The sequence below is a fragment of the Heliangelus exortis genome, chromosome 9 (assembly GCF_036169615.1).
Source record: "Heliangelus exortis chromosome 9, bHelExo1.hap1, whole genome shotgun sequence".
NCBI lineage: Eukaryota > Metazoa > Chordata > Aves > Apodiformes > Trochilidae > Heliangelus > Heliangelus exortis.
The window spans coordinates 25,921,519-25,946,057 of NC_092430.1; the positions used below are offsets into that span (position 1 = coordinate 25,921,519).

The window sequence follows — 24,539 nt, forward strand, 5'->3', positions numbered from 1 at the left end:
GCTATTGCCAAGTGGGTAAAGATGGTATCAGCTATTAGCAATTATGCTATTCCAATTTCCACTGATAAATCTTTGAAGATTATCTAGGCATCTATATATATATATTTATACTCATGATATTTTTGCATCAGAGGAAGTATAATCACATCACTTTATTAGTTAATCTTGCAGTGTGATGAAGTTCAGCTTTACCCAGAGCATTATGAGAAATAAATCATGCTTTTTTGAACAGCTGCTAATTCCTTGCTCAACGAGCCCTACCTGCCTCCTGGTGGTGAAATGCTTCCACTCCCCATGACCACATGAATAGGTTATACTTCCTGAACTCTCACATCAAAAAAAAAATATTTCTGTGGAGGCTGCAGAAGAACGGAGACTCAGCCTGTAAACTGTTTGCCAATACAAGAATTTTCAAACACACAGATGACATTCAGCAAGAAGCAGAGACCAGAGCAAGGCTGCTGGTGAGCTGGTACCTTCAAATTGTCACTTCAATAATGCCTTTGAAATTAAAACTGTCGAAAACCACTCCAGCAGTGCCTGAGGTGAACACTGAGAGCATCCACAGCTGCTACATGACTTTAACAGCAGTCTCTGTGTCTCAGTTCATCTGCTGCTTGAGCAGATTCCCAGTTGGACACCTCTGCTCCCCAGGTGGGCTGCAAAGCTCTGCCTGAAAGGACAGGAACTGATGGTACCTGACATTGTAAATCAGACATGTAATTACCCTGTTTGAGGACATGCTCCAGTGATGAGGGATAGCAGTTTTTCCCCAGGCACATCAAGTTTTAAGGAAGCTTTTCCTCTAAGCCAGAGTGAGAGATGGTTTCTCTCTTCATGCCCACCTCGATTAATTCCCCAGGAGAAAGAGCTTGTGGCAGCTTTTCACAAGGCAAGACAAGGGGGCTCTTTCTCAGCTAAAGAGGGGATTATCTGCCTGTAGGAAATGGACCAGGCAGGGGCTTTGGATGTGGCTGCCAGCACTGTGGATGATTTACCAGGGCCCATGTCATCTGAGCTGGATGGAGCTCAGCAGCAGTGGCCAGGGAGAGGCTCAGACCCAGCAGGCACCAGCCCACCAGCCACAGCCCCCCCACCAGAGGAGATCAATCCCTCCTGACCAGTGCCTGCAGCACACACCAGTCCAGGGGTGCTCAGAGAGCAGAGCTGAGGCCATGGGGTCACCAGCAGGGATGGGACAGGAGGGGAGGGCAGCCCCCTGCTCCAGGGACACACAACTGACACGGCTTAATCTTTTCCAGAGCATCCCAAAGAGCTGAGCAGAATCAGCATGGATGCCAGGAGGTGGTAACTTCACAAAGAGAGGTTTTTAGCTCAGCTGGTTCCAGAAATCTAGAAAAAAAAAAAAAAAAAAAAAAAAAAAAATCCAGAAATCTGGGCAAAATCTACACCAACTGAATCTGTTTTCTGTGCTCAGACCCTACGTGGCAATGCCCATCACCCTGCAGCAGGTATTTAACAGGACCAGCTGCCTGGCTGTCCCTAGCTGTGGAACTGCTTGTTTCCCCCTGGATTCAAGTCTCTAGTGCTGGACACACTCAGCATCATAAGGAAGAACCTTATTGCCTCCTGGTAAGATTTTCACATTGCTGCAGTGTCACTGAAATCAGATCAGCCTCTCTCAGGCCACACCAGAGGAGTGAGTGTGGATGAAAGCATGAGGAGGAATAAAATGAGGCAGAGTGGGAATGCTGTGTGAAGGGAGCTGAGCCACCTGGAGCACTGACAGCCAGACCAGCCCCCCCATGGGGGGGAACAGCCACTGTCTTCAATGCAAGAATAAATTAAAACCCAAGCATCATTCAAAGGAAAAGCATATATGTAACTCAGGCCTAATATTCAGATTAGAATTGCCCAACAATTTTTTTTTGCTGACACTGATGCATGGTGGTGTTTAAATTGGGTCCTGCTCTCTTCATGTAATTTCTTTTGACTCCTGTAAATAAAGGGATCACCCACTTTCTCCTTTAAGATCCCAGCCTTGTGACTCACCCCCATCACAATCTGTTTGAAGGAAGCTGATGATACACCTGAAGATCCACAAGCCTCGTGTAAAAGCTCCTGATGTGCACAAACCACAGGCAGCTCCCCTGCACTGGTTTCTGCTGCTGCCCCACCATTGTCATTTTGTGCTGAGTAGTTCATGCTGAGGGTAAAGAAAGAGAAAATGCTCATTAAACCAGATAAAAAAAATTTGAAAAGCAAAATAAGAGCACCAAAGGAGATATTTAAAAAGAGACTGGATGTGGCACTCAGTGCCATGGTCGGTAACTGCAGTGGTAGTGGATCAAGGGTTGGACTTGATGATCTCTGAGGTCCCTTCCAACCCAGCCAATTCTATGATTCTATGATTCTATGAAAGGATGAACTCCAGCCTGGGATTAGTGTGTGCACTTGAGAAGTCTGTGCTCCTTTGACTTTGTGGGTCTGGCTGTCTTCAAGGACACAGGGGTGTAAGTAAAGGTGAAATCTGTAACACACCAAGCCCAGCCCCAGGGCCCAGACTGCCCCTGGATGGTAACGATGGTTCTGGGTTCTGCCTGCACGAAGCTCTGGGTTTTGCAGTGTGGGATGATGAATTTTACACTCACACCCTGAGCTGACCTGCTCACACACGCTGAGTCCTGGGTGAAGACCCAGCCCAGCAGCACTTTCCCCATCCAGCATTCCTCCTCCTGGCACTACTCAGTTTACACTTTCCTTGACAGAATGCAGTTTTGTTTAACAAAAATCCTCCCTTGATCTTTCCAGTGATGAATTCCATCCAAAGCAGTGTCATTTAATATCAGACATGTGCCAGAATTTGCCAGCAAAACAGAGAGACCAGCCTGGGTTTGTCTAACCACTGTATTTTCCATAAGGCAGCTCCATTAAATCACAACCACATTACAATGTAAAATATTCCACATGTTCTTCAGCAACCTTCTGGAGGGAAAACCATGTATTTTTTGTAATGTAATACCCTGTTTCTCAGAAGCATAGTAGGAGTTGGGTTTTAATGACAATACACATAGTGTATCCCTGGATTAATATGCTTTTCTTAAAACTTTGACCAGGTATAGTGTGCATTTCATTTTGGGTGTTTTTTTAATGTAAATTTTCAAGTATGTGCTCTTTGGAAAAAATGTTCTTCAGTCCCTTTTCAACCAGAAATTATGGAGAACAGTACAAATGTTTTCAAATGCCACTTTTTTTTTCCAAACAAACCAGCATCAGCAAGTGTCACTCCAGAAACCTGACCTCAATATAGTAGAAAAAAAAAAAAAATTACTCATTAAGACAATTCATCCTTCAGACTGTAATTAAAATTTAGAAAACAGGCCTAATGATAGCCCTGCAGTTCCCTTTTTTATCTCTTAGGGGAACAGAATTCAGCAGGACCAGGGACAACGTGATCTCTCAAGTTCTCCTGGTTCTCAGGGTAGCACCTATAAATGTCAGCTCATAATTTAGTGCCACTGCTCAATCGAGGCTTTGTCATTTTTTTGAGACCAGAAGTGACAGGTGGCACAAGCAGGGGACTTGTTCTTGACATAATCTCTTACAGTGAATCAAACTAATGCCTCCTACTTGTCTAACACAGACACCACTGAGATGACAACAATCACCCAGGAGATACCTCCAGGGGAGTTCTGGCTGGCAAAGACATCACCCCACACGCCACAAACACCTTCCCATAGCTGCTGTTACCTTTCCCAGTTGAAGAATATGTTTCAAGGGTTTTACTCAAAGTTCCTGAGTTGTAACTCCGTGCAAGCAGTGATGTAGCAGACATTCCCTGCGGTTTAGAGAGCTCAGGTTTCATTTCTAATCCTGACTGCATAAGGATAAAATGTTTTGGCATTAATTAAATCATCAATTAAAATGCAGCTGTAAAGTTCAGCAGCTGAAGAGCCCCTGGGGAGCCCGGCAGTCCCGTGTTCAGGTACCTACTGACCTTTTCTAACACAACTTTGGGTGGAAACGTGCCATCCATCAGCTTTATCACTGTCATAAACGCCAGCCGGCGAAACACAAGGAGCTGAAGCACTGATCTGATCTAAAAAGGAAGATAACCTCTTCTCAAAAAAGCGCAAATTTCGGAGTTTTACAGTGCCACCTCCCCCAGCGCCTCCTCCCCCCCGTCACCCCCAGCCCGGCCCCCGGAGGAGGAGCCGGACGCTGCCGGACCCCCCCGACCTTCCCCGCGGTAGCGGCCCCGCGGGGGCTGCGGCAGCGGGACCCGGACCCGAACGCTGGTGCCCGAACCCCGGCACCCCGACCGTGGTACCCGGCGTCCCGTCCCCGGTACCCGGACCCCAGGTACCCGGAGCAGCTCCGGAGCAGCCCGGGGGGGGCGGGCGGGGGCTCCGCGCTCGGGCTGTGGAATGAGTTAATTGTGCAGGGAATAATTACTGGCGAGAAAGGAGCTGACGTGTTCCTCCTCGCCGCCGATGGACCGCCGGCAGATTGGGACAAGCGGGCACAAGCGGAGCCGCGGGGTGAGCGGTTCCCACCTTCCCCTCCCCCGGGATTCGCAGCTTCACCTGCCGGCAGCGGCCCGGGGGGCACAGCCACCCCCCGACAGAAAGCGTGAGGATGTTTCTTTAAATTAACAAGCGTTTTAGATCATTGCAGAGAGATAAAAGTTGAGGTTCGGGTGTGTTTTGTGGGTTGGTTTCTCTCTCAAGCTAAAAAAAAAAAAATAGTATCTTTTTCTTAGTTTAAGGCTGAGCATCTCAGCACGGGTGTCACTGGGGTGCGGGTGTGTTCTGCTTCCCTGGCAGGAGCCCGATCCCCTCGGGGCTGGAGGATGCCCGTGTAGCGTTTCCCAGCAGGATGAAGGCGCTGGGCAGAGCCTGGTGGCTGGGGACCCTGCTGGGTGCCTGCCTGGCTGCCCTGCCCTCCACCACAGGCTGTCCCCGGCTCTGTGCCTGTCCCCGTCCCTCCGAGCTCCACTGCACTTTCCGGTACTTCACCGCCGTCCCCCCGCGCATCCCGCCCGGCGTGCAGCGCATCAACCTGGGGTACGTCCAGCACCGGGCTCCTTCCTACACCCTCTGACCGGTTCTCTCTCCACACTCTGCAAAGCACTAACGAGGGGTTTCCAGGTCCAGGGCTGAAAGTTAACCAAAAGCAATAAATCTGGAGAGCTGATTGTTCCTCAGTACTCAGAGGGGGTGGCAGGCACGGTGGGCAACGCCTGAGACCTCCAACACTAAGTGGAAATTTTAGGCATGTGACCCAGGGCGTGTAAGAATTTCATAAGAACTTTGAGCTTAAATGAATTATTCTGTATCACCCAAACATTTGAATTAACTTAATTGCTCTCTATTACTCAAACATTTTGCATCTGCAACATGGAACTCAGAAAGAGTCTGAAATACAATTATTTTTGGGAAAAGATAATTCAGAGCTCAGACTGTGGGCTGGAATGTTAGCATGTGCATTAACACCTTCAGAGACTTCAGAATGCCACACAGTGCTCATGTCTATGCTTTTAGGGGAAATAACACTTGTCTGAACACTGCAGCCCCCAGAATGGTTCTGTCTGTGGGGGGTTAGAGGTTGTCTATTGACTGGTGAAGCAATCCAGTTTCTGTGTCACCACGGGGCAGAGCTGTGACTGCAGCACGAGGAGAGTCCCTTAGCTGATCAGGTCACACAGGGGTGTGTGACAGCATCCCCAGGCCCAGGCCTCTCTTCATGTTTGGTTCCACATTTAAATCTAGCCAAGCCCATCCCCACTGCATGTGTGCTCATGGAAACCAGGGGAGGCTGGGGCTGCCTCTGCACTAACAACCTGTGGGTACCTGTGGAGTGGAAATGAAACTCAGAATGAGCAACTGCAAAGGGCAGAAGGCAGAGCCCAGCCAGGGAGCAGGCAGGGACTGCAGGACTCTGCAGAACCCACCTGCACCACACTCTGTCCCTGCCAGATGTCCCTGCTGGGTCAGCCTGATGCTGAAAGAGGCATTAAGATGCGGGCAGCCTCTGCCATGCAGGAGCAAAGCCCCAGACTGCCAATCTTGCCTCCACATTTGTGCCATTATTTTTTTCCCTGCCCACGGGGGATAAAGTCTGCAGAAAGCTGCCCTGGGAAAGGGACAGGATTTTGTGCTGTCAGGGCTGAAAGTTGTATCTTAGCTACCAGAAGTGCTGCCTGTGAATTTCCAGAGAGCTGTGCTTTTGTTTTGTCTGTTTGTTTGTTTAAACACATGTGAAGTTTAGTTGTCTGACTAACCGCAGGATGAAATGTTTGTTACAGTTACAACAGCTTGCTTAAACTGACAGAAAGGGATTTTTCTGGCCTGGAGAAACTGGAGATACTGATGCTGCACAGCAATGAGATAAATACAATCCCTGATAAGGTGTTCAGGGATTTATCTTCATTACAGGTTAGAAACAAATGACCCAATCTTAATTTTTGTTATGACTTTTGTGTCACTGTGGTGGACTGATGGAACAAGAAAGCATCCTTTTGTTCCTGCAGCTAACACTGCATTTAAAAACAATTACTCCTACCACCTGGTTTTATTCCTATCACTCAATTACTGCTCTGTGGAACTAGTTTCACTGCACAGAGTGATCATCAATCAAAATCTCTTAGGAGCCTTGTAATGATATAACATGGGTTAATATTATATGCCTGTTACTTCTTCATCAACAGGTCTTAAAAATGAGTTACAACAAGGTCAGAGTACTTCAGCAGGATGCTTTTTATGGTCTAAAGAGCTTGGTACGGTTGCACATGGACCACAATGAAATTGAATTTGTAAATCCCAACGTTTTCTACGGACTCACATCACTGAGGTTGGTCCACCTGGAAGGAAATCTACTGCAGCAGCTTCACCCTGATACTTTTGTCACTCTGTGCTATAGCCAAATATTTAAAATTTCCTTCATAAAGCACATATATTTATCTGACAATGTGCTGACTTCACTACCACAAGAAATGTTCACCTCCTTATCTGAGCTAGAGAGCATCTACCTGCACGGAAACCCGTGGTCCTGTGACTGCACCCTACAGTGGTTTGCAGAATGGGCAAGGCAGAGACCAGGTGAGCCACAGGCTTTCTTTATGCTTCTGAGTCCTGTTAGAGCATCTTACTCTTTCTGATGCAGATAACTGTCCATCCTTTATTTATTTGTTCTCCCAGAAAACACTGGAAGACAGGATTTTTGTCAGTGCCCATAGTCAGAACACAGAGGTTAAAGAACCTGCCTTGCAGGGTGCAGAACCACTGGGACAGACACCTGACTGAGCTGCAATAGCAACAGTCCTTAAGTAGCTTCACCAAAGAAAATTCAACTATTTTCTTGGGTTACTTTAGGTTTTCATAGCATATGTCAAGACAAAATTTGTTCATATTTCATTCAGGAAAGCAAATTGCTGGTAGCTACGTCTTAATTAAGACTAAAAGTTGTATCACAAAAACTTATGCATTTTTCTTCCCTTCAGATGTTATAAAGTGCAAAAAAGACAGAAGTTCTGGTGCTCAGCAATGCCCAGTTTGCACAGGTCCCAAAAATCACAAAGGGAAAAGCTTAGTGGATATTCCTTCTGCATCTCTAAGCTGCACGAAGCCAGCCATACACAGCTCTCTGAAAATTAAAAACCTCTCAGTGCCAGACGATGGAGACTTCAGCACCATCTCTCCCAAGGACTTTATGGCTCCTATAGGAACCATGGTTTTGAACATGACTGACCAAGCAGGGAGCCGAGGTGACTTGGTTTGCAGCATCCAAAAACCTAAAGAAATGTCTCCCATCTCACTTGATCAAGATGGCAACAGCACAGTATTCAAAACATCATTCTCAACATTTCTGGTGTGTGGCATTGATTATGAACACATTCAGCAGCTATGGAGCATATTGGCACTGTACAGCAGTTCTCCCTTAACACTGGAAAGGAACTCCCTAGCATCTAACACATCTTTTACTAGCTACAAATATAAACAAGTCTACCCTGAAAAAGATGAAATTTTTACCAATATAGAAGCTGACCTGAGAGCTGAACCATCCTGGTTAATGCAAAGCAAAGTAGCATTACAGCTGGACAGGACAGCAACCACACTGAGCACACTGCACATCCAGTACTTCACAGATGCTCAGGTTGTTTTGGGCAGTGCTGACATAAAACAGGCGAGAAATAACTGGACCATCATCTCCAGGGACAACAAAACACAAACTGAGCACACTGTTTTAGTCGGGGGGACCATCGAACTGGAGTGCCAAGCACTGGGAGAGCCAGCTCCTGCAGTAGAGTGGATATTGGCTGATGGGAGCAAAGTCAGAGCTCCCTACATCAGTGAGGATGGGAGAATCATAGTGGTTCAGACTGGAACCTTCACGTTACAGACAGCTGACACTTTTGACTCTGGGCTGTACCACTGCATAGGCACAAATGGCAACGATGCAGATGCTCTCACCTTCAGAATTACTGTGGTGGACCCCCAGGTGGAACACAGCAGTGCAAATGCAGCCCAGGTTTCTACATTTGCTGGCAGCACACTCTACCTTCCCTGCACATCCAGCGCTGTCCCAGATGCTGCCATCAGCTGGGTGTTACCTGAGCCTGTGATTCTGCACCGTTCTGTAAGAAACAAACAGGTTTTTGGCAACGGTACCTTGAGGATACAAGGGGTAACAGAGCGAGACAGTGGCTACTTCAGCTGCGTGGCAGCCAACCAGTATGGTGTGGATCTGCTGGTTTTCCAAGTGCTAGTGAGAAAGGATGAAACCACGCAGAGGAAAAAGCACGTGGCTGTGGGAGGATGGGCAGAGGGTGATGGCTCTGGCAATGCAATGCTGGGCTCAGCAGAGACACAGGAGCATCCCTCAGCTGCTCTGTCTGCCCCCACAGCTGACAGGGAATCTGCTCCCTCAGCATCCAGGAATCAGGTTGCAGAGAGTGCACCTGCAAGGAACAGCTATGCAAAAATGGCTTCCAGGCACCATGGGGCCAAAACAGGCAGGAGGTTCAGGGGACACAGGAGACAGTTTGTGTCCTCAGCCAGGAGAGTTGATCCGCAGCGCTGGGCAGCCTTGTTGGAAAAAACAAAGAAGAACTCAACACTCATGGAAAACAGAGGAGAAGTTGTAACAAAGCCACCTCTTCAAGTCTATAAGTTCTCAAAAATACCTGGGGATGAGCAGGAATCCTCTGGTGATCTCCTGTCTCCAGAAGAAGAACTGATGATACCAGTAGCAGGGACAGTGGCTGTGTCTGCTCTGGGGGGTGTGGGGGCACCTGCAGGGCTTGGGCTGAGCACAAGGAGCAGCCCTGCCAGGACAGCATCTCTCCTGGATGCAGAGGCAGCACCTCCCCTCCCCTCTCCTCTCCCACAGCCTTCTCCATCTGACAGCAAAAGGCCACAAATACATCCAAAACCTACAATGACAAACTCATTTGAAAGATCTGATTTAAGCCAAATATCCACAAATGGTATAAACCTATCAACAGCATCAAACGGAGCAAGAGGAACAGCCACACTCTTCCCTGCTGGGCAAATGTTGGTATATTCTGGGGAAAGTAATAACCAATATTTAAAATCTGAATCTGTGACTCCTGTGACAGCTGTTACTGACACCAGTATGCTCATCACTTCCCAAAACTCAGTGAACAAGCTACATCCTTTTACTGAGCCTATTGATAAGATTTCTACCAAAAGAGATGATCAGATACCTGTGGTGACAGTCCGCGAACCAAGTCCTGAATTTGGACACATTTATTTTCATGGTCCTCAGAAACAAGTAACTGCTAAGCCACCACTGGACTTGACTATCAATACTCATCAGCAAATTCAGGTTGTCCAGGACATTACAACTCACACACCCCAGGCCCTGCAGCCCCATGGAAGACGAAGGAAAATTTCTGGTAGGAGACGAATTGTTAGACCAGGACGTATTCCAAGTACAGAAGAACACAGATACAATTTTGGGAGGCTCGGATCTGTCAGAGGAAGTACAGCTGTGGCTGCAGATGTTCAACTGAGTACAAAATATGTACTGAATTTACCAACCTTAAGTAATTTAAGCAGCTCCATGAACCTATTTAGCACAGAAGCACCTCTTTCCTCACCCCCTACCATGAATATGCTGCTGGAGCCCCCAGCAGATACTCATCAAAACACAGTGTTCCTCAGGGAAGAGGAAACCAAGCCCAGTGCAAGGCAAACAGCTACTACAACAGCCATGCCTTTAATTCCAAAAGGCTCACAAGACACTCCTCAATGGAAATTAGAGACCAGTGCTCCAGTTCAGACAGACACTGACAGAATCCAGCCTTCTAGTATCAGGCAACCAACAGCAGCAACCCCCCCAGCTCACATTCCAACAGAAAGTGCTCATACCATAAGCACTAAGATATTGTCTGCCCTCGAATCAGCCTCACCCAGTGTCAAGCCCAGAACCTCAGCAAAGAACTTCCAAAGAGGAAAAACTACTTGGGAACATCTCTTTGGAAATGGTGCACATGAAGAGGAGCAGCTACCACAGCAACAGAAAATTATGTTTCCATCAGGAGAGGTATCAACCATGCTGCCTAGAACTACAGCAGCATTAACTGTCTCCAGAATGTCTCCTTTGCACTTTATGCCCATTTCAACAGGTGGGGAGCACAGCAGTGGTTTCTTGTCCTTCAGCAAGCCCATTCCTTATGGCAACGGGAAGTCAGAACATCTTCCCACTGCAGAACCACAGCTGTACCCTAACTCTGCAACCAAAGAAATGGACGTAACAAGTGTGGAGCCAATAGTTACACCTATTATCACTCCCCAAAGGGAGACCACCATCACCAAAATCAAAACATTCAGAGTGGGAAGAAAGAGAGGTCAGAGGAGGAAGAGGCCCCCAAAAACCTCAGCACAAGACATGAGTGGAGGCCCTGGCACTGTGGTGATTCCATCAGTGAACACAGCTGTCCCTGTTGTGACAGCAGCCGCATCACCACCTGGGCCTGGAAAACCTCTCCTGGAGAGGGTAAGCGTGGTCTCAGTGACACAAGTGCCAGCACCCTGGGTCTGTGACACACCAGAAGCACCTCAGGACGTGCCTACAACAGCCAGGCAGATGTTGGTGACTGCTGTGCCAGGGAGGGACATCCCATCAGCCAGGCCACCACCCGAGGGCCATGCTGCCCAGAGCCCCTCTGCCACCATCCAAACCACCCCACTGCACCCAGACCCTTCTGGTGACACCAGTGCAGGACCCACCACGGCTTGGACAGAACCTGCCCAGCAAACCAGAGCCCCCACCACAGCCAGTGGCAAACTGCACCCGAGGATGGCAGCGAGGGTTGGGCAGGGACCCCCCACCACACAGCCCACCTCCCCAGCCAGGACCAGGGCTGCGCCCACCCCTCCTGCCCGTATGCAGCATCCCACCCCCCTGTCTGCCCCAGCGAGACCCCCCTGGGCTTCACAGGGGGACCCCCAGCCCCGGCAGCAGCTCCCGGCCCCCAGCACTCCCACCACCCCCAACCCCAGAGCCTGGGACTCCCTGAGCAGAAATCCTCTTGCAAAGCCCAGGATAAGGGGAGGGGGATTTGCTGCTTTCACTGTGCTTGCTGACTCGGATGCTTTTATTCCATGTGAGGCCACTGGTAACCCCCACCCAACAGTGCACTGGACCAAGATCTCACCAGGTATGCTCGAAAAACCTCCCTAGAACTGACCCTCTGGTATAGTCCTGTGACTTGGTAGATGCTTTGTGTGCCAAACTCACGTTTGGCTTCATTTAAGAGTACTATGAAATATCACTGAAAAGATGGACACTGAAACTGTAAAAACAAAAGAGGCTCCCAGCAAGTGTGCTGGAGTTACTGCTAATGATCAAACAGGTTTGATATACGACCTATAACTAATTATAATTCCGTGCTTACTCTGAGAAGATTTAAAGATTTATTGCATGTTACCTGTTATTTTAGAACAGTGAGACAAGCGAAAAGAAAAATCTGCCTGTGGTAATGAACCATCTAGTCAAGTTTTGGCTATGGCAGTGGGTACACAAAAAGCTTCATCCAAGCTTTGCCTCTACTGAGGATGAAGCTTTGGGTGCACTTTAAAGCTTTGTGCTCACACATGGAAAATTCATCTCTCTCCCATTTATCTCAGTTATTTGGGCAAAGCAGACGAGGCCAGGGAAAGCGTTTCCAGGAAGTGTGCATGAGGACAGAAGCGAGAGGCCCTGACGTGCTGTTGCCCCTTGCTCCCACAGGGCAGGCCGCTGGGAGCTGGATGGTGTTTGCCAACGGGACCCTCTCCATCGCCCGGGCAGGGCTGCGGGACGGGGGGCAGTACCTGTGCACGGCCACCAACCCGCAGGGCACGGCGCGGCTCCTGGCCACCCTGTCGGTGGTGGCCTACCCGCCCCGCATCGCCGGGGACGGCCGGCACCTCCTCACCGCGCACTCCGGGAAGGCCCTGTCAGTGAAGTGCAGAGCCCAGGGCAGGCCTCCTCCCACCATCTCCTGGGTTCTGGCCAACGCAACACGCGTCTCCGAGTCCACTCCGGGAAATGGCAAGGTTCGCCTGGAGCCAGATGGCACCCTTGTCATCGAGGAGGTCACCGTTTACGACAGGGGCCTCTACACGTGCGTGGCTACAAACCCCGCGGGCACCGACCGGCTGGCAGTGAGGCTGCAGGTCATCGCCGCGCCTCCCGCCATCCTGGAGGAGAAGAGACAACGCGTTGAAGGAAGAGCGGGGGAAGACCTGAGGCTGCCTTGCACCGTAGAAGGGAACCCTCAGCCCACTGTCCACTGGGTGCTCTTCGATGGCACGGTGGTGAAGCCTCTGCAGTTTGTAAAGGCAAAGCTGTTCCTGTTCTCCAACGGCACCCTCCACCTCAGCAACCTCATCCCCTCTGACAGCGGCAACTACGAGTGCATAGCCACGAGCTCAACGGGCTCAGAAAGGAGGGTGGTGAGCCTGGAGGTGGAACACAAAGATATGCTTCCAAAGATAGCTACTGCCTCTCAAGAAATGACTCAGCTGAATTTTGGGGATAAGTTGCTTCTGAACTGCACAGCGACTGGGGAGCCCAAGCCCAGGATCATCTGGAGGTTACCTTCCAAGGCAGTTGTTGACCAGTGGCACAGGTAGGAGCCTCTTATTTTCCCCCCACCTCTCTGAAACTTCAAATGTTGTCTATTCTATTTGTGTAAGAGACTGCTACAGCATCCAAACAATACACAGGGAACTAAATTTACCTTTAAACATTTAACCACAGTAAAACATCTGAGCTTTCAGTGCTCAGCATTGTCCCCTGGAGGTTTGTTCCCTAATTCTTTTCCTCTTTGTCCCCCACCACAGAATGGGAAGTCGAATCCACGTCTACCCCAATGGATCCTTGGTCATCGAGGCAGCCACAGAGAAGGATGCAGGCGACTACTTGTGTGTCGCAAGAAACAAAATCGGAGAGGATCTGATTCTGATGAGAGTCAGCATCACAATGAAACCAGCCAAGATTGAACAGAAACAGTATTTTAAGAAACTGGTGCCATACGGGAAAGATTTCACAGTGGACTGCAAGGCTTCTGGGTCTCCCACCCCAGAAATATCCTGGGGTTTGCCAGACGGGACGGTGATCAATAACGCCATGCTGGCAGATGACAGCGGACACAGGTCTCGCAGGTATGTCCTCTTTGGCAATGGAACTCTGTATCTCAACAAAGTCGGGGTCACAGAAGGAGGAGATTACACCTGCTATGCTCAAAATACACTGGGAAAGGATGAAATGAAGATTCACGTCACGGTCGTCACGGCAGCCCCGCAGATAAAACACAGTTACAAGACATCCATTAAAGTGAAATCTGGAGATACAGCACTACTGGACTGTGAAGCTGCTGGAGAACCCAAGCCCAAAATATTCTGGTTGCTGCCTTCCAGTGACATGATCTCCTCATCAACAGCCAGACACCTCCTGCACATCAATGGCTCCCTGTCTGTCAGGCAAGTCAAGCTGCTTGATGCCGGGGAATACATGTGTGTTGCTCGGAACCCTAGAGGGGATGACACAAAATTGTACAAACTGGAAGTTGTTGCAAAACCGCCCATCATAAATGGCCTATACACCAACAAAACCATCATCAAAGTGACAGCAGTGAGGCACTCCAAGAAACACATCGACTGCCGGGCAGAAGGGACACCTCCCCCACGGATTATGTGGATCATGCCTGATAATATTTTCCTAACAGCTCCGTATTATGGGAGCAGGATTGTGGTACACCAGAACGGGACCCTGGAGATCCGGAACATAAGGCCTTCTGACACAGGAGATTTTATCTGTGTGGCACGTAACGATGGGGGAGAGAGTATGTTGGTGGTGCAGCTGGAGGTGTCAGAAATGCTCAGGCGGCCGATGTTTAAAAATCCATTCAATGAAAAAGTAGTAGCAAAACCTGGGAAAACAATCACACTGAATTGTTCTGTGGATGGAAACCCTCCACCTGACGTGAGCTGGATGTTGCCCAATGGCACCTGGTTCCCCAGTGGCATCAGGGCTCCCCAATTCCTGACGGGGAGCAGCGGGACCCTCACCATCCACAGCCCCGACAGGGAGAGGGCAGGGAAGTATCGCTGTGCTGCCCGGAACAGCGTTGGCTACATTGAAAAGATGATCATCCTGGAGCTTGCCCAGAAGCCCAACATTGTCACCCGCCCAGGAGGGGTGGTGCAGGGCATGAGTGGGGAGCCCCTGTGGCTCCACTGCCTGTCAGAGGGGAGCCCCAGACCCAGCACAGCCTGGACCCTGCCGGGTGGCCACGTCCTGCAGCGGCCACAGGCCAGCGGGAGGTACCTGCTGCTGGAGAATGGGACCCTGGTGATACGAGCAGCCACCATCCATGACAGAGGGAATTATGTCTGTAAGGCCCACAACGATGCTGGAGACTCCTCCGTGACTGTTCCTGTGCTCATTGTAGCCTACCCCCCCCGCATCACCACCAGACCACTCCAGACTGTGCGCACGGGGCCTGGGGCAGCGCTTCAGCTCCACTGCTTAGCACTGGGAATACCAAAACCAGAAATCACCTGGGAATTACCTGACCACTCTGTACTCTCTACAAGCCACCACGGCCAAGCACCTAGGAGCGAGCTGCTTCTCCCTCATGGGACTTTACTCATCCAGAATCCCCAGCCCTCAGATTCTGGGGCGTACAAGTGCACAGCAAGGAACCACCTTGGCAGTGACTTCACAGTAACATACGTTCACATCATCTGAAAACAAATAATGGCATGAATGACTGTTAACAAAGTCTGCAAATGGGCTGAGTTCATTCTTGGGATAAGCTTAATCAAAGGCAGCCATAGGCATGTAAGTGCCTAAATATATCCAGAGTCGTCAGTCTGCAATGACAGTGTGGAAAAAAAAACAAAAAAAAAAACCAGAGAGGGAAGGCCCGGGGGAAATTAGATCTAGTGTTATTATCTAGCATTGGTTCTTTCAGTGATTAAACAGACTTAAATAAAAAGAAACCTAAGGCACTTTTGCTCTGCCAGCAAACATTGAGTATCAAACAAAATTACTTTCTGGAAATGTACCTAGAGATCTTCAGTAGAGACTTTTTCATATTAGTTGAACATTGTCCACTTTGCATGAGTATTGTGAGCATGGACCACACTAAACCAAGAGCATCTGGGAGCCAATTTTACTGTGAGGCAGATTATCTTCTTAATATGTCTGGATATTTTGTATGGGTTTTTAAAAATAAATATTCAATGGTGAAACAAGCAGTGAAACATTTCTAATGGTACAGTTCTGTTTCACACATTTTTTTTTGGCAGAACTTTGGGACGATACATACAGAACAACTCCTTCTTTCCACAGCCTTGATGAAGCAGTAGCCACAAAATCGTTGGATTACACAAATCTCAATGGTTAATATCTGTAATAGCTTTAGCTATTATAAAGAACAGTAAATCTCTTAAACAATTAAGAATTTTTACTTGATTAAAACTTGCCTGTAACAGCCAATCAACACTTCTTTTTCTCCAGATTCCTATGGAGTGAGTATCCACAGACCTCTGAGGCTTGTGCAGTGCAGTCTTCCCCCTCCCCACAGGATACCTGACAATGACACCATTTATAAACTCCTCCTATGGTAAATTAAGCAAATTGAGTTAACACAAAACAGGGAAAAAATATTCCTATACCTGCTGCCTGTTCAATCCTTGTTACTACATCATGCACTCCATTAGCTCTGGTGAGCTTTATATCAATACACCAAATATAAATAAGACTAAATAGACCAAAAATGAAACAATGCTACTTCTAGTAGGTTTATTAACGTTACATTGTGGCTTTTAATATAAACTTTAAGAAGTTCTAATACAAGCATAAACCCACTTCAGCACCTTCTTACCACAATGAGAGCAAGAGAAAATTGGTATTTTAAACAAGGAGCTTTATAAAGTGCATATGAAAGTTACAGTCAAACAAACACAATTTAAACTGATGCTTTTTCTATCAACGAAGAAAGAGGTGAACATTTTAATGAACAAATTAACATTTATGCCAAAATTTTAAGTGCCTTTCAGTCCAGTAGTTTGGTCCAGTGCAGTTCTTAAAACAAAACAAAAACCTGAAAAAAACAAAAAAGTGTCTCCAAAAATAAATACATCTAGCATTCTTTGTAAGTAAATGGACCTAAAAAGCACCAAATTCATAAAATCTGCAATAACATTCTTTAAATAGGCTCACAAGTCCATATATTTAAATCCAGTTAAACACAAAAAAAACCCAAACCCCCCCAAAACCCCCACCTTGTTACATATTCACATCAACTGCAGCACAGAAAAATAATATTGAAATAATAAGAAAACTAAAGCCTGCTTCCTAGCAATAAGTAGTGCATTGACAGGTGAATGTTCTGCTCCTCAGTGCAAACGTGGCCTGGCCTCTCCCTCCTGCTGCAGCTCAGAAGTGTGGGGGGTGCCCGTACTGGTTCACCCCTGCCTGGGGCTGGGTGCCTGGGGGGTAAAGCAGAGGGGAGAGTTTGTGCCTCCTGACAGCTCTACAGGAACACAGAGCACACCTGGGCTTCCTGCACCAGTAGCAAACAACAGCCAAAATGTTCCCTTCCACACCTCCACAGCACAGGAGTGACACTGTGCTCAGGGACTCTGCCTGCTGTAGGGCCACAGATGTGAGGGAAGAACAATAGAATAATTTGGGCTGGAAGGGACCTCTAAAGGTCATCCAGCCCTGCAGTAAGCAGGGACACAACACGAGCAGGGAGAAAACGTGCAGCAAGTTGTGATGGGGTCACCAGCCCAGTGCCTGCACTCCTCTGGAGCCCAGCAGAGGCACTGGCACCACAGTTTGGGTGTTACAGTGGGATGGGGCTCCAGCTGCCAGCAGGTACACCACTTGCAGGCATGACCAGCAGCATTCAAACACCTCAGGCAGAGAATCTCCTGTCCCAGTATCCACATACTGGTGTGGAGCTGACTTACTGGAGAGCTGCTTCTGGAGCTGCCTGACCAGCGCTGCCGTTTGCTGCTGCTGCTGAGTCTGCTGCAAGCCTGGCCTGGGGAACTGCAAAAGGAAGAGGAAAAAGAACTCACAGAACTTTGTTCTCTGCACTCCCTGGAACCTCACACATGCCCAGATGTGGTGCAGGTAGTGCATGTGTCCCCAGAGACAAGGGACAGAGTCACTCCCTGTTTTTTCCACCTCTGGAGAGGCCACTCATCACCCTGCAAGTCACCCAAGCAGCTCTCCTGGCTGCACTGCTCAAAAAGGCAAATCAAAACCACAAATCAAAACTAGCAGCCCGTCTAGAATTGTCAAACACTTACATGTGGTTGAAGCCAAAAGAAGCTTTGTGAAAAATTCCCACAATTTCCCTTCTCGTCAGATTTGGTGAAGTTGCATGTGCCTCTAATTAAGTGATTTCTTGTTCTTCGGCTCAGGAATACAGAATAGACCTGGCCAGTTGGAGAACCTGCTGTGCTGAGTAACCCCAGAGCTGTCCCACTCTCCAATAACATGACACACACCACAGAAACGCCCGTGCTTTGTTCCAGAAAAACTTCTACAGTTCTACTCCCTTCTACTGAAGGGAGTTTCAGTGTTTTACAAGACTTCAGCATCTTTTCCCTTCCTGAAACCAAATCCTTGACTTCAGACACATTGTGTAACCCCCTGGTTCCCTACAGCCCTGCTGAGGCTGGGCAGGAGCATGAACCACTGCAGGGCTCCTCGGGGCACAGGGAGCTCTGATGCACCCCAAGCTGGGAGAGGAGTCTGCAGCTGGGCAGGTGCTCACTCCCCGGGGCAGTTTCTCCCATCCAGCTTGCTCAAGAGATAAAAGCTATTTAGGAAAAAACCCAAAACGGATGAAAATGACCTGCCAATAGCCATCAGATAAACACCCTTCATTTATCCTTACTCTTGCATCAACAAATTGCAAGATGGTTTCTCTATCAGATCACACTGATAAATGCTTTCACCCTGGGAAGGCAGCCATTCCAGTAGTGCTCCATCTCCATTTTTCTATAGCAAATTTCTTCTAGTTACCCTCACTTACCCTAAATGTGTCTGGAGACCTGCCCAAATATAGGAAACAAGCATCACAACATTGTAGATCCAGAAGATGGGTCCATTAAAATTATTTGGTAGTGACAGTGATTTGGTAGAATCCTACATTAGAACAGGCTGACCTTCAGCATAAAGGAACATCTCAAAAACAGTTTTGTTTGCACTGCTGTCTTCACACAGCTCTGTTTTATGACTAATGATTTAATTTACAAGGATCTTCAAACAAAAAACCCAAAACCTTTTCCCCAGCCTTTTAGCAGTACAGCCTAAAAATCAAAGGCCCAAAGCCACAAGCAGCCACCCCCACCAGCATCCCTCTCCATCAGTGACATTCCCTCCATCACTGCCCTCATCCCTTCCCAAAAACTCAGGCAGTCACCTCTGCTTACCAAGGGCTGCTGGGGTTGCACGGGCTGGAGACCAAGTGCCTGCTGCTGCCCCAGCTGCTGCTGCTGCATTGAAACAAAATCAGGAAAATCATTCCAACCCTCGAAGGGCCACCAGAAGGATATCAATGTAATACAGTTCCCCTGTGCCAAGCCCCACATATTTACTTGATAAACTGATACTTATCCCTAAACTAAAAATATCTCATCAAATCAGAAGATAGGGAAAGGCCAGAGAAGCAGCAAGCCCTTCATTTTAATTGCAGTACATGTTATGAGGCCAGACAGGGCAGGAAACCACTGCTTTGTCTCAGCACTTGCAGCTAGGCTGGTCTCAAATTTACCCTCTCCAGAGGTGTTCTACAATCTTGCAAAATGGAAGTACTGGACTTTACATGTATGTCCAGAGCTCTCTTATGGAAGCCCCACGTGAACAATGAATTCTGGCACCTGAGTGAAAGCATTTTGGGTTGATAGCACCAGGCTTGGAGATGAGTACCCCCCTCACCTACACACCTTCCTGCAGGGAATGCCCCAGCCTCTCCTCACCTGGAGGAGCCTCTGCTGCCTCAGCTGCTGCTGCCTCTGTCTGAGGGGCTCCTGGGCCACCGAGCCCAGCGTGGGGAGAGGACCTGAGGCTGATGTGCTCTCCAGTCCCTCCCCAGCCAGGGAGCTGGGCTGCAAAGGCTGATGGCTCAGTCTGAGTGGGGAAAAAAAGAGTGGATTAGACTTTGTTTATAGAAAGAGAAGTCAGGAGCACTCAATAAGCTGCAACATAAGGCTGCCAGATTCAAAAGATGTTACGTTTTAAGCGTGGTTTTTAGGGGTCACTCTACTGAACAAGTCTGTTTGAAGTGGAAATTAAAAGTGGCAGTGTTTCTGACTGAGTTAAGAGCAGAGCTGGACTAGGCTAGATGAAAAAAAAATTAATTCAATACTGTCACTAGAAGCTCCAGTTTTCCACTGTGGTCACTATGCAACAATCCCTTCTATAGATTCCTTTCCTGATTCATCTTTGCAGTACCCACAACCCCTTCCCATTTCCCACAGGCACTTCCCAAGCCAAGCCAGTGCAGTCTACTCAAGCCTCAGAAAAATTCATTTGTCTATTGCTATATTAAATTACCAAGCTGGTCTGGTGTTTTCTTGCCTACAGACTTTTTGGTAAACCCAGAATATTTATTGTCCAATACCACACAAGTGTTTACAGAATATGGACACAATATCTGCGTGTGCAGTGAAATAGGATCCAACAGTTGCCTTTAAAGGAATTTTTATGTTCTGAACCCACAGGACAACTGGGCTACAACGTGTGCCAAGATCAACTTAAAATAAAAATTAAACGAGGGAAAAAATGGGGGAAATTGGAGAGAGAAATGCACATTTGTTGCTAATTAGACCCAGCATTAACCTCCTTTTTGATTAATACACTGTACTTTAAATAAAGCTTTAGACCTCTACACAAAGCTGCCATGAAGCCCACCCCATTCCCAGCCCGTTGGACGGGGGTCTCACCTCTGAGTGCCCTGGGGGGGCTGCAGGTAGGCAGGGGGTGGCTGTGGGGGGAGCCCCCCGGGCTGCTGGTGCATCTGCTGCAGCTGCTCCATCAGTGCAGGGCTGGGGTACCCCTGGGGGGGCACCACCCCCCCCCCAGCTGTCTGCTGTGTGCTGTACAGGGTGTATCCATGGGGCACGTGCTGCAGAGGGCAGAGAGCAGTCACTTATCAGCCAGGAAAGAGAGGTGGCCTCCACCAGGGGCAGGGAAGGGAGGCACAGAGCTGACCCCAGACCCCGACTGGGGTCCCCCCCTGGCTGTACCCCTTCTCTGGGGAGGAACCTGGTCTAGTGGAAAGTGTTCTGGCCCATGGTGGGGTGGTTAGTACTAGATGATCTTTAAGGTCTCTTCCAACACAAAGCATTTGATGATTCTATGAGATGGAGCAGGAGGGGCTCACACAGGGCTCTGCTCCAAGTTCCACCTCACCCTTTTCTTTGTGTCTATCCCAAAACCCCAAAGAGCAGAATGACCATGGCATAGTAACCAGTTACTGGTACCACTGCCTCACCAAAAACTTGTCACGCCTCAGGCTTAAGGCTGGACTTGCCTTTACCAGCAACAGCATTAGAAGAAACCAGGCAGTGACCACATTAAAATGCTTGCCAGCCTCAGGACCTGGAGACCACGAGGTCCTGGCAGGAGGACACATCCTCACCCCGGTTAACAGGGCAGGTCCCAAGAGTGAAGGATGGGGCTGGGGGTGAAGGAGCTGGGTTTGAAGGTGTTTGAGGCAGTACCTGTGCTTGCTGTAACCCTGGGTACTGCGGAAGCTGAGACCCAGGTCGAACTTGAGGAGAGAAATCAGCAGCTTGGTCCATTGGTTGGCCCTGGAAGACACACCACCCATCAGTCCCCACAGCCAAACAAGTCCACTTCTGGACATAAACCCTACCAAGCTGTGTCCTAAAGAGTCACAGAGACTTGGCCATTTCCTTCAAGGCAGATGCTCAGTGCCAAATACTGAACTGTATTTACTCACAGGGAAGTGGAAGAACTGACTTTTGTTTGGTTCTTGACACTCCTGTAACTGCAGCCACTTTTCAAGAACCAGCCACTTTTCAAGAACAGAGGTCTTGCAGACATCCTATAAAATGAGGCTTTGCAAAGGATTAGGAAAAAAAAATATTCTAGCTGTCTTGAAGACAGTCCATTGGATTATACAGGAAACCAAGAGTGAATGAATCTCCAGTATCAACACACTGCTGATCTGTTTCTCAGGCTACCCAACTCCCAGCTGTCCCTCAGGTGAAGCAGGCAAAATGCTGAGCAGCAAGGTTTACAATGACAGACCAAACACCAGTGTGATAAATGGGTAACATGAGCACCTCCAGCTCCCTCCAGTACAGCTTGGAAACTCAGAACTGTGATCTGCAGACAGCCAAGTTCATTCAGCTCAAAGTGTTTGCTGCTTGTGCCCAATTAATGGCAAATCATTTAAAGATTTCAGCTATAATTGTTTTAGTGTGTTTTGAAGCACCAGGAAAGAGAGGGGAGGGAAAAAAAAGTTGCCCTTAATTTCAGGACTGGCAATGAGAACTTGCCAAGGACACAACCCAGTCTCTGCATGTCCTGTGTGACAGGGACACTGCTCAGCTGCACTTTTGAACACTTGCAGAGCTCAGCAGGGAGCAGTGATGCTCCTGCCCTGCAGCTGCCCAGCTCACCACAAAAACAAATTAAAAAACCCCTGAGTCCTGCTACAAAGCATTTCCCATTTTCACCAGGATATCCCTAGAGAGATGCATTATTGGCTAGGGCTAAAAGTGACTGTGATAACACACTGCAAGAAGCAATGCTACAAGCAGGTGGAAAAGAAAATCTCACATGGGAGAAAATACTGTGGCACCACTGGAACCCTCCATCTGCTCCCTCTATGGGATACAAATTAGGGTGATCTGACATGCTAACAGGAGAGACTGCACACATGTAAAATATGGACAATGGGGGGAGCAGCAAAGCCTTTTCAAAAACACATTTTGCTTTGCCTTTCCAATTAGTACTTTTAACAGCTTTTTTTAACAGTTTCTCCAAGACAGCTGCTGGGCAAAAGTTCCACGACCTGACTCTCAAACAGCTTTTCTAGTGAATAACTGGAAGGCACCAGCCATGCTGAGATGGACATGGGATCAGACACACCTTGCAGGTGCTCTCATCTTTCACAGCCAGAAACACAGCACAAGAGGAAAGAAAAAAAATTATCAATGATGAAGTTACTGGAAATTTTTGCAAGAAAAGAAATATTCTATGTGTGCAAGTGTATTCCCAGCCTTCCCACATGCAGCCCCTGGGTGAGAGGAGTGCCAAAGCAGATCATTCTCATCAAAAGCAAAGTGTGCAGAGTGTGTTCTGAAAGAAATGCATGTTTGTGCAGAAAGAAAAACAAAGAGAAGTTCATGGTCTCAGAGTGGTTACCATTATGTTGTCAAAGCCATCCTGAAGGGACACACCAGTGCTACAGACATCCTAAAGGAAAAGGACAGGCAAGAAAACAGCAAACAGTGCTAAGAATTAGGCTTGGCTTGTTAGTGGAGCAGAGCTCACCTCCATGTACTTAAAGAACACTGGTGTTTAGGAACACTAACAAGCTCCTTCTTGGTGGATTTCATGATAATGAATCTCTCTACTTTTATGAAATGTATGAACAGAAACATGCAAAGGGCACCATACCAGCCACAGTGGGGACCTAACAGGGAAAGCAGGGCTGGGTTTGGATGGGGCTGGGTTCACTTGGTTTACATCAGTTTAACTTCCACTGACTTACTGCTGAAAGAAAAACCTGGCTGACAGGGAACTGCTGGCTGACAAGGATGAGCTGACCCTACCCTGCTGAATTCTACTGCAGCTTTCACACCATACTAGTTTGGTCCCAGTTTTACCAAGAAGTTCATCACAGACACCTTCCCAATCCTATTTAGGCATGAATCCATGCTATCATGACAAGTTTACTTTCCTTACTGACAACCTGTCCAGTCAGAGCACAATTTGCCCCTAATGCTTCAGATCCTGCCCTTGGTTGAAAACAAAGGGGAAGGGCAACATCTTTTGTCCTCTAAATGTGGAGAGTTAAACAACAGCATTTCTTAAATGTGAGAATAAGGTGTAACTTTAGATCTTCAATCATTACTTTATGATCCACCTAATCATAGGCAGTGACCATTGTTTGCTCACCCAGACTCTTACTTAAGCCTGGACTCAGTCACAGGCACTGAAAGGCAGCTGGACCAGCACTCAGTGAGATGGTGCCCAAAGCCTGCTGCCCACTGGTAGCTGGGTGGAACACAGCACCAGGCACCTCCCCTACCAAAGCCTCTGTCACACAACAGGGAACAAGAATACCACCAAGCAGCAGAGGCAAAACCTGATCTTATGAAACTCAGGGAAAGCAGAAGGGGCTGAGAGACTAGAGGACAAATGAAGTTTAAAAGCAGATGGCCCTGCCTGAGCAGAATGTTACTGCAGTTTTACTGGGCAAGCCAAATCCCTGTGTCTGCTCCTCTTCAGACCGGGGGGGTTTGGACAAACCTGCTGGAGAGCCCGTGCCTGCTGCCTGTGGAGCCGCTGCTGCTGCTGCTCTTGCTGCAGGAGCTTCATCTGGAGCATCTGCTGCTGGGGTGGGAGGGGGTGCAGGGCAGGGGGCTGCAGCAGGGTGCCAGAGCGGCGTTGCAGCATGCTGGACAGGGCTTGCTTCGTGTTGGCTGGGACAAAGGAGCCTGTCGGGTCCAGCCGGGAGCCACCTGAAACCCACCCAAAACACAGATGTGTCCTCTGCCTCCCACTCAGCACAGATCCCTGCTACCCCACCAGCTCTGCAAGGACAGGAAGCTGCCCTCTGCACAGGCAGACAGTGAACTGTGTTAAACCAGGCTACTGACAATTTAAATAACAATTAAATGGGCAAAATAACTTTGAAGACGAGGTGTGACGGGGCTATGGGCTGTTGCATGCTCTGTGTCACATAAAATGTTTGACTACCACTAATGAGCAGGATTTGCATATCAGATCAAAGGCATGATACGAGCATCTTATTATGGTAAGACAGCTTGATAATG

General features: G+C 48.4%; 2 protein-coding genes across 13 annotated transcripts in view; one reads left to right on the forward strand and one right to left on the reverse strand.

Moving 5' to 3' along the window:
* The first annotated feature begins 4,839 nt into the window (after positions 1 to 4,839).
* On the forward strand, positions 4,840 to 15,737 carry IGSF10 (immunoglobulin superfamily member 10). The gene is made up of 6 exons (XM_071752918.1): positions 4,840 to 5,027; positions 6,269 to 6,398; positions 6,671 to 7,061; positions 7,463 to 11,647; positions 12,220 to 13,102; positions 13,317 to 15,737. Exons 1-6 carry the CDS (start codon positions 4,840 to 4,842, stop codon positions 15,223 to 15,225), a joined length of 7,686 nt encoding a protein of 2,561 aa, XP_071609019.1. The 3' UTR covers positions 15,226 to 15,737.
* A 533-nt stretch (positions 15,738 to 16,270) lies between these two features.
* The window catches only part of MED12L (mediator complex subunit 12L), a 104,625-nt gene continuing 96,356 nt past the window's right edge, over positions 16,271 to 24,539 (reverse strand). For 10 of the 12 annotated variants that reach the window (XM_071752926.1, XM_071752927.1, XM_071752923.1 and 7 more), the window contains 8 exons: positions 24,013 to 24,224; positions 22,903 to 22,953; positions 21,228 to 21,317; positions 20,448 to 20,629; positions 19,482 to 19,632; positions 18,936 to 18,998; positions 17,460 to 17,541; positions 16,271 to 16,973 (listed from right to left, as the gene is read on the reverse strand). In XM_071752926.1, the coding sequence (XP_071609027.1) occupies positions 16,921 to 16,973; positions 17,460 to 17,541; positions 18,936 to 18,998; positions 19,482 to 19,632; positions 20,448 to 20,629; positions 21,228 to 21,317; positions 22,903 to 22,953; positions 24,013 to 24,224 (884 nt within the window). In that variant the 3' untranslated portion in view covers positions 16,271 to 16,920. The remainder of the gene's footprint in view (positions 16,974 to 17,459; positions 17,542 to 18,935; positions 18,999 to 19,481; positions 19,633 to 20,447; positions 20,630 to 21,227; positions 21,318 to 22,902; positions 22,954 to 24,012; positions 24,225 to 24,539) is intronic. The other 2 variants (XM_071752924.1, XM_071752922.1) reach the window with 1 other exon arrangement.

Excerpts from the sequence above, each read along its gene's own strand:
- IGSF10 (XM_071752918.1), top strand. The coding sequence starts at position 4,840 with ATGAAGGCGCTGGGCAGAGCCTGGTGGCTGGGGACCCTGCTGGGTGCC. Across the intron at positions 11,648-12,219 it reads CTGGACCAAGATCTCACCAG|GGCAGGCCGCTGGGAGCTGG; the intron begins GTATGCTCGAAA and ends TTGCTCCCACAG. Across the intron at positions 13,103-13,316 it reads GTTGTTGACCAGTGGCACAG|AATGGGAAGTCGAATCCACG; the intron begins GTAGGAGCCTCT and ends CCCCCACCACAG.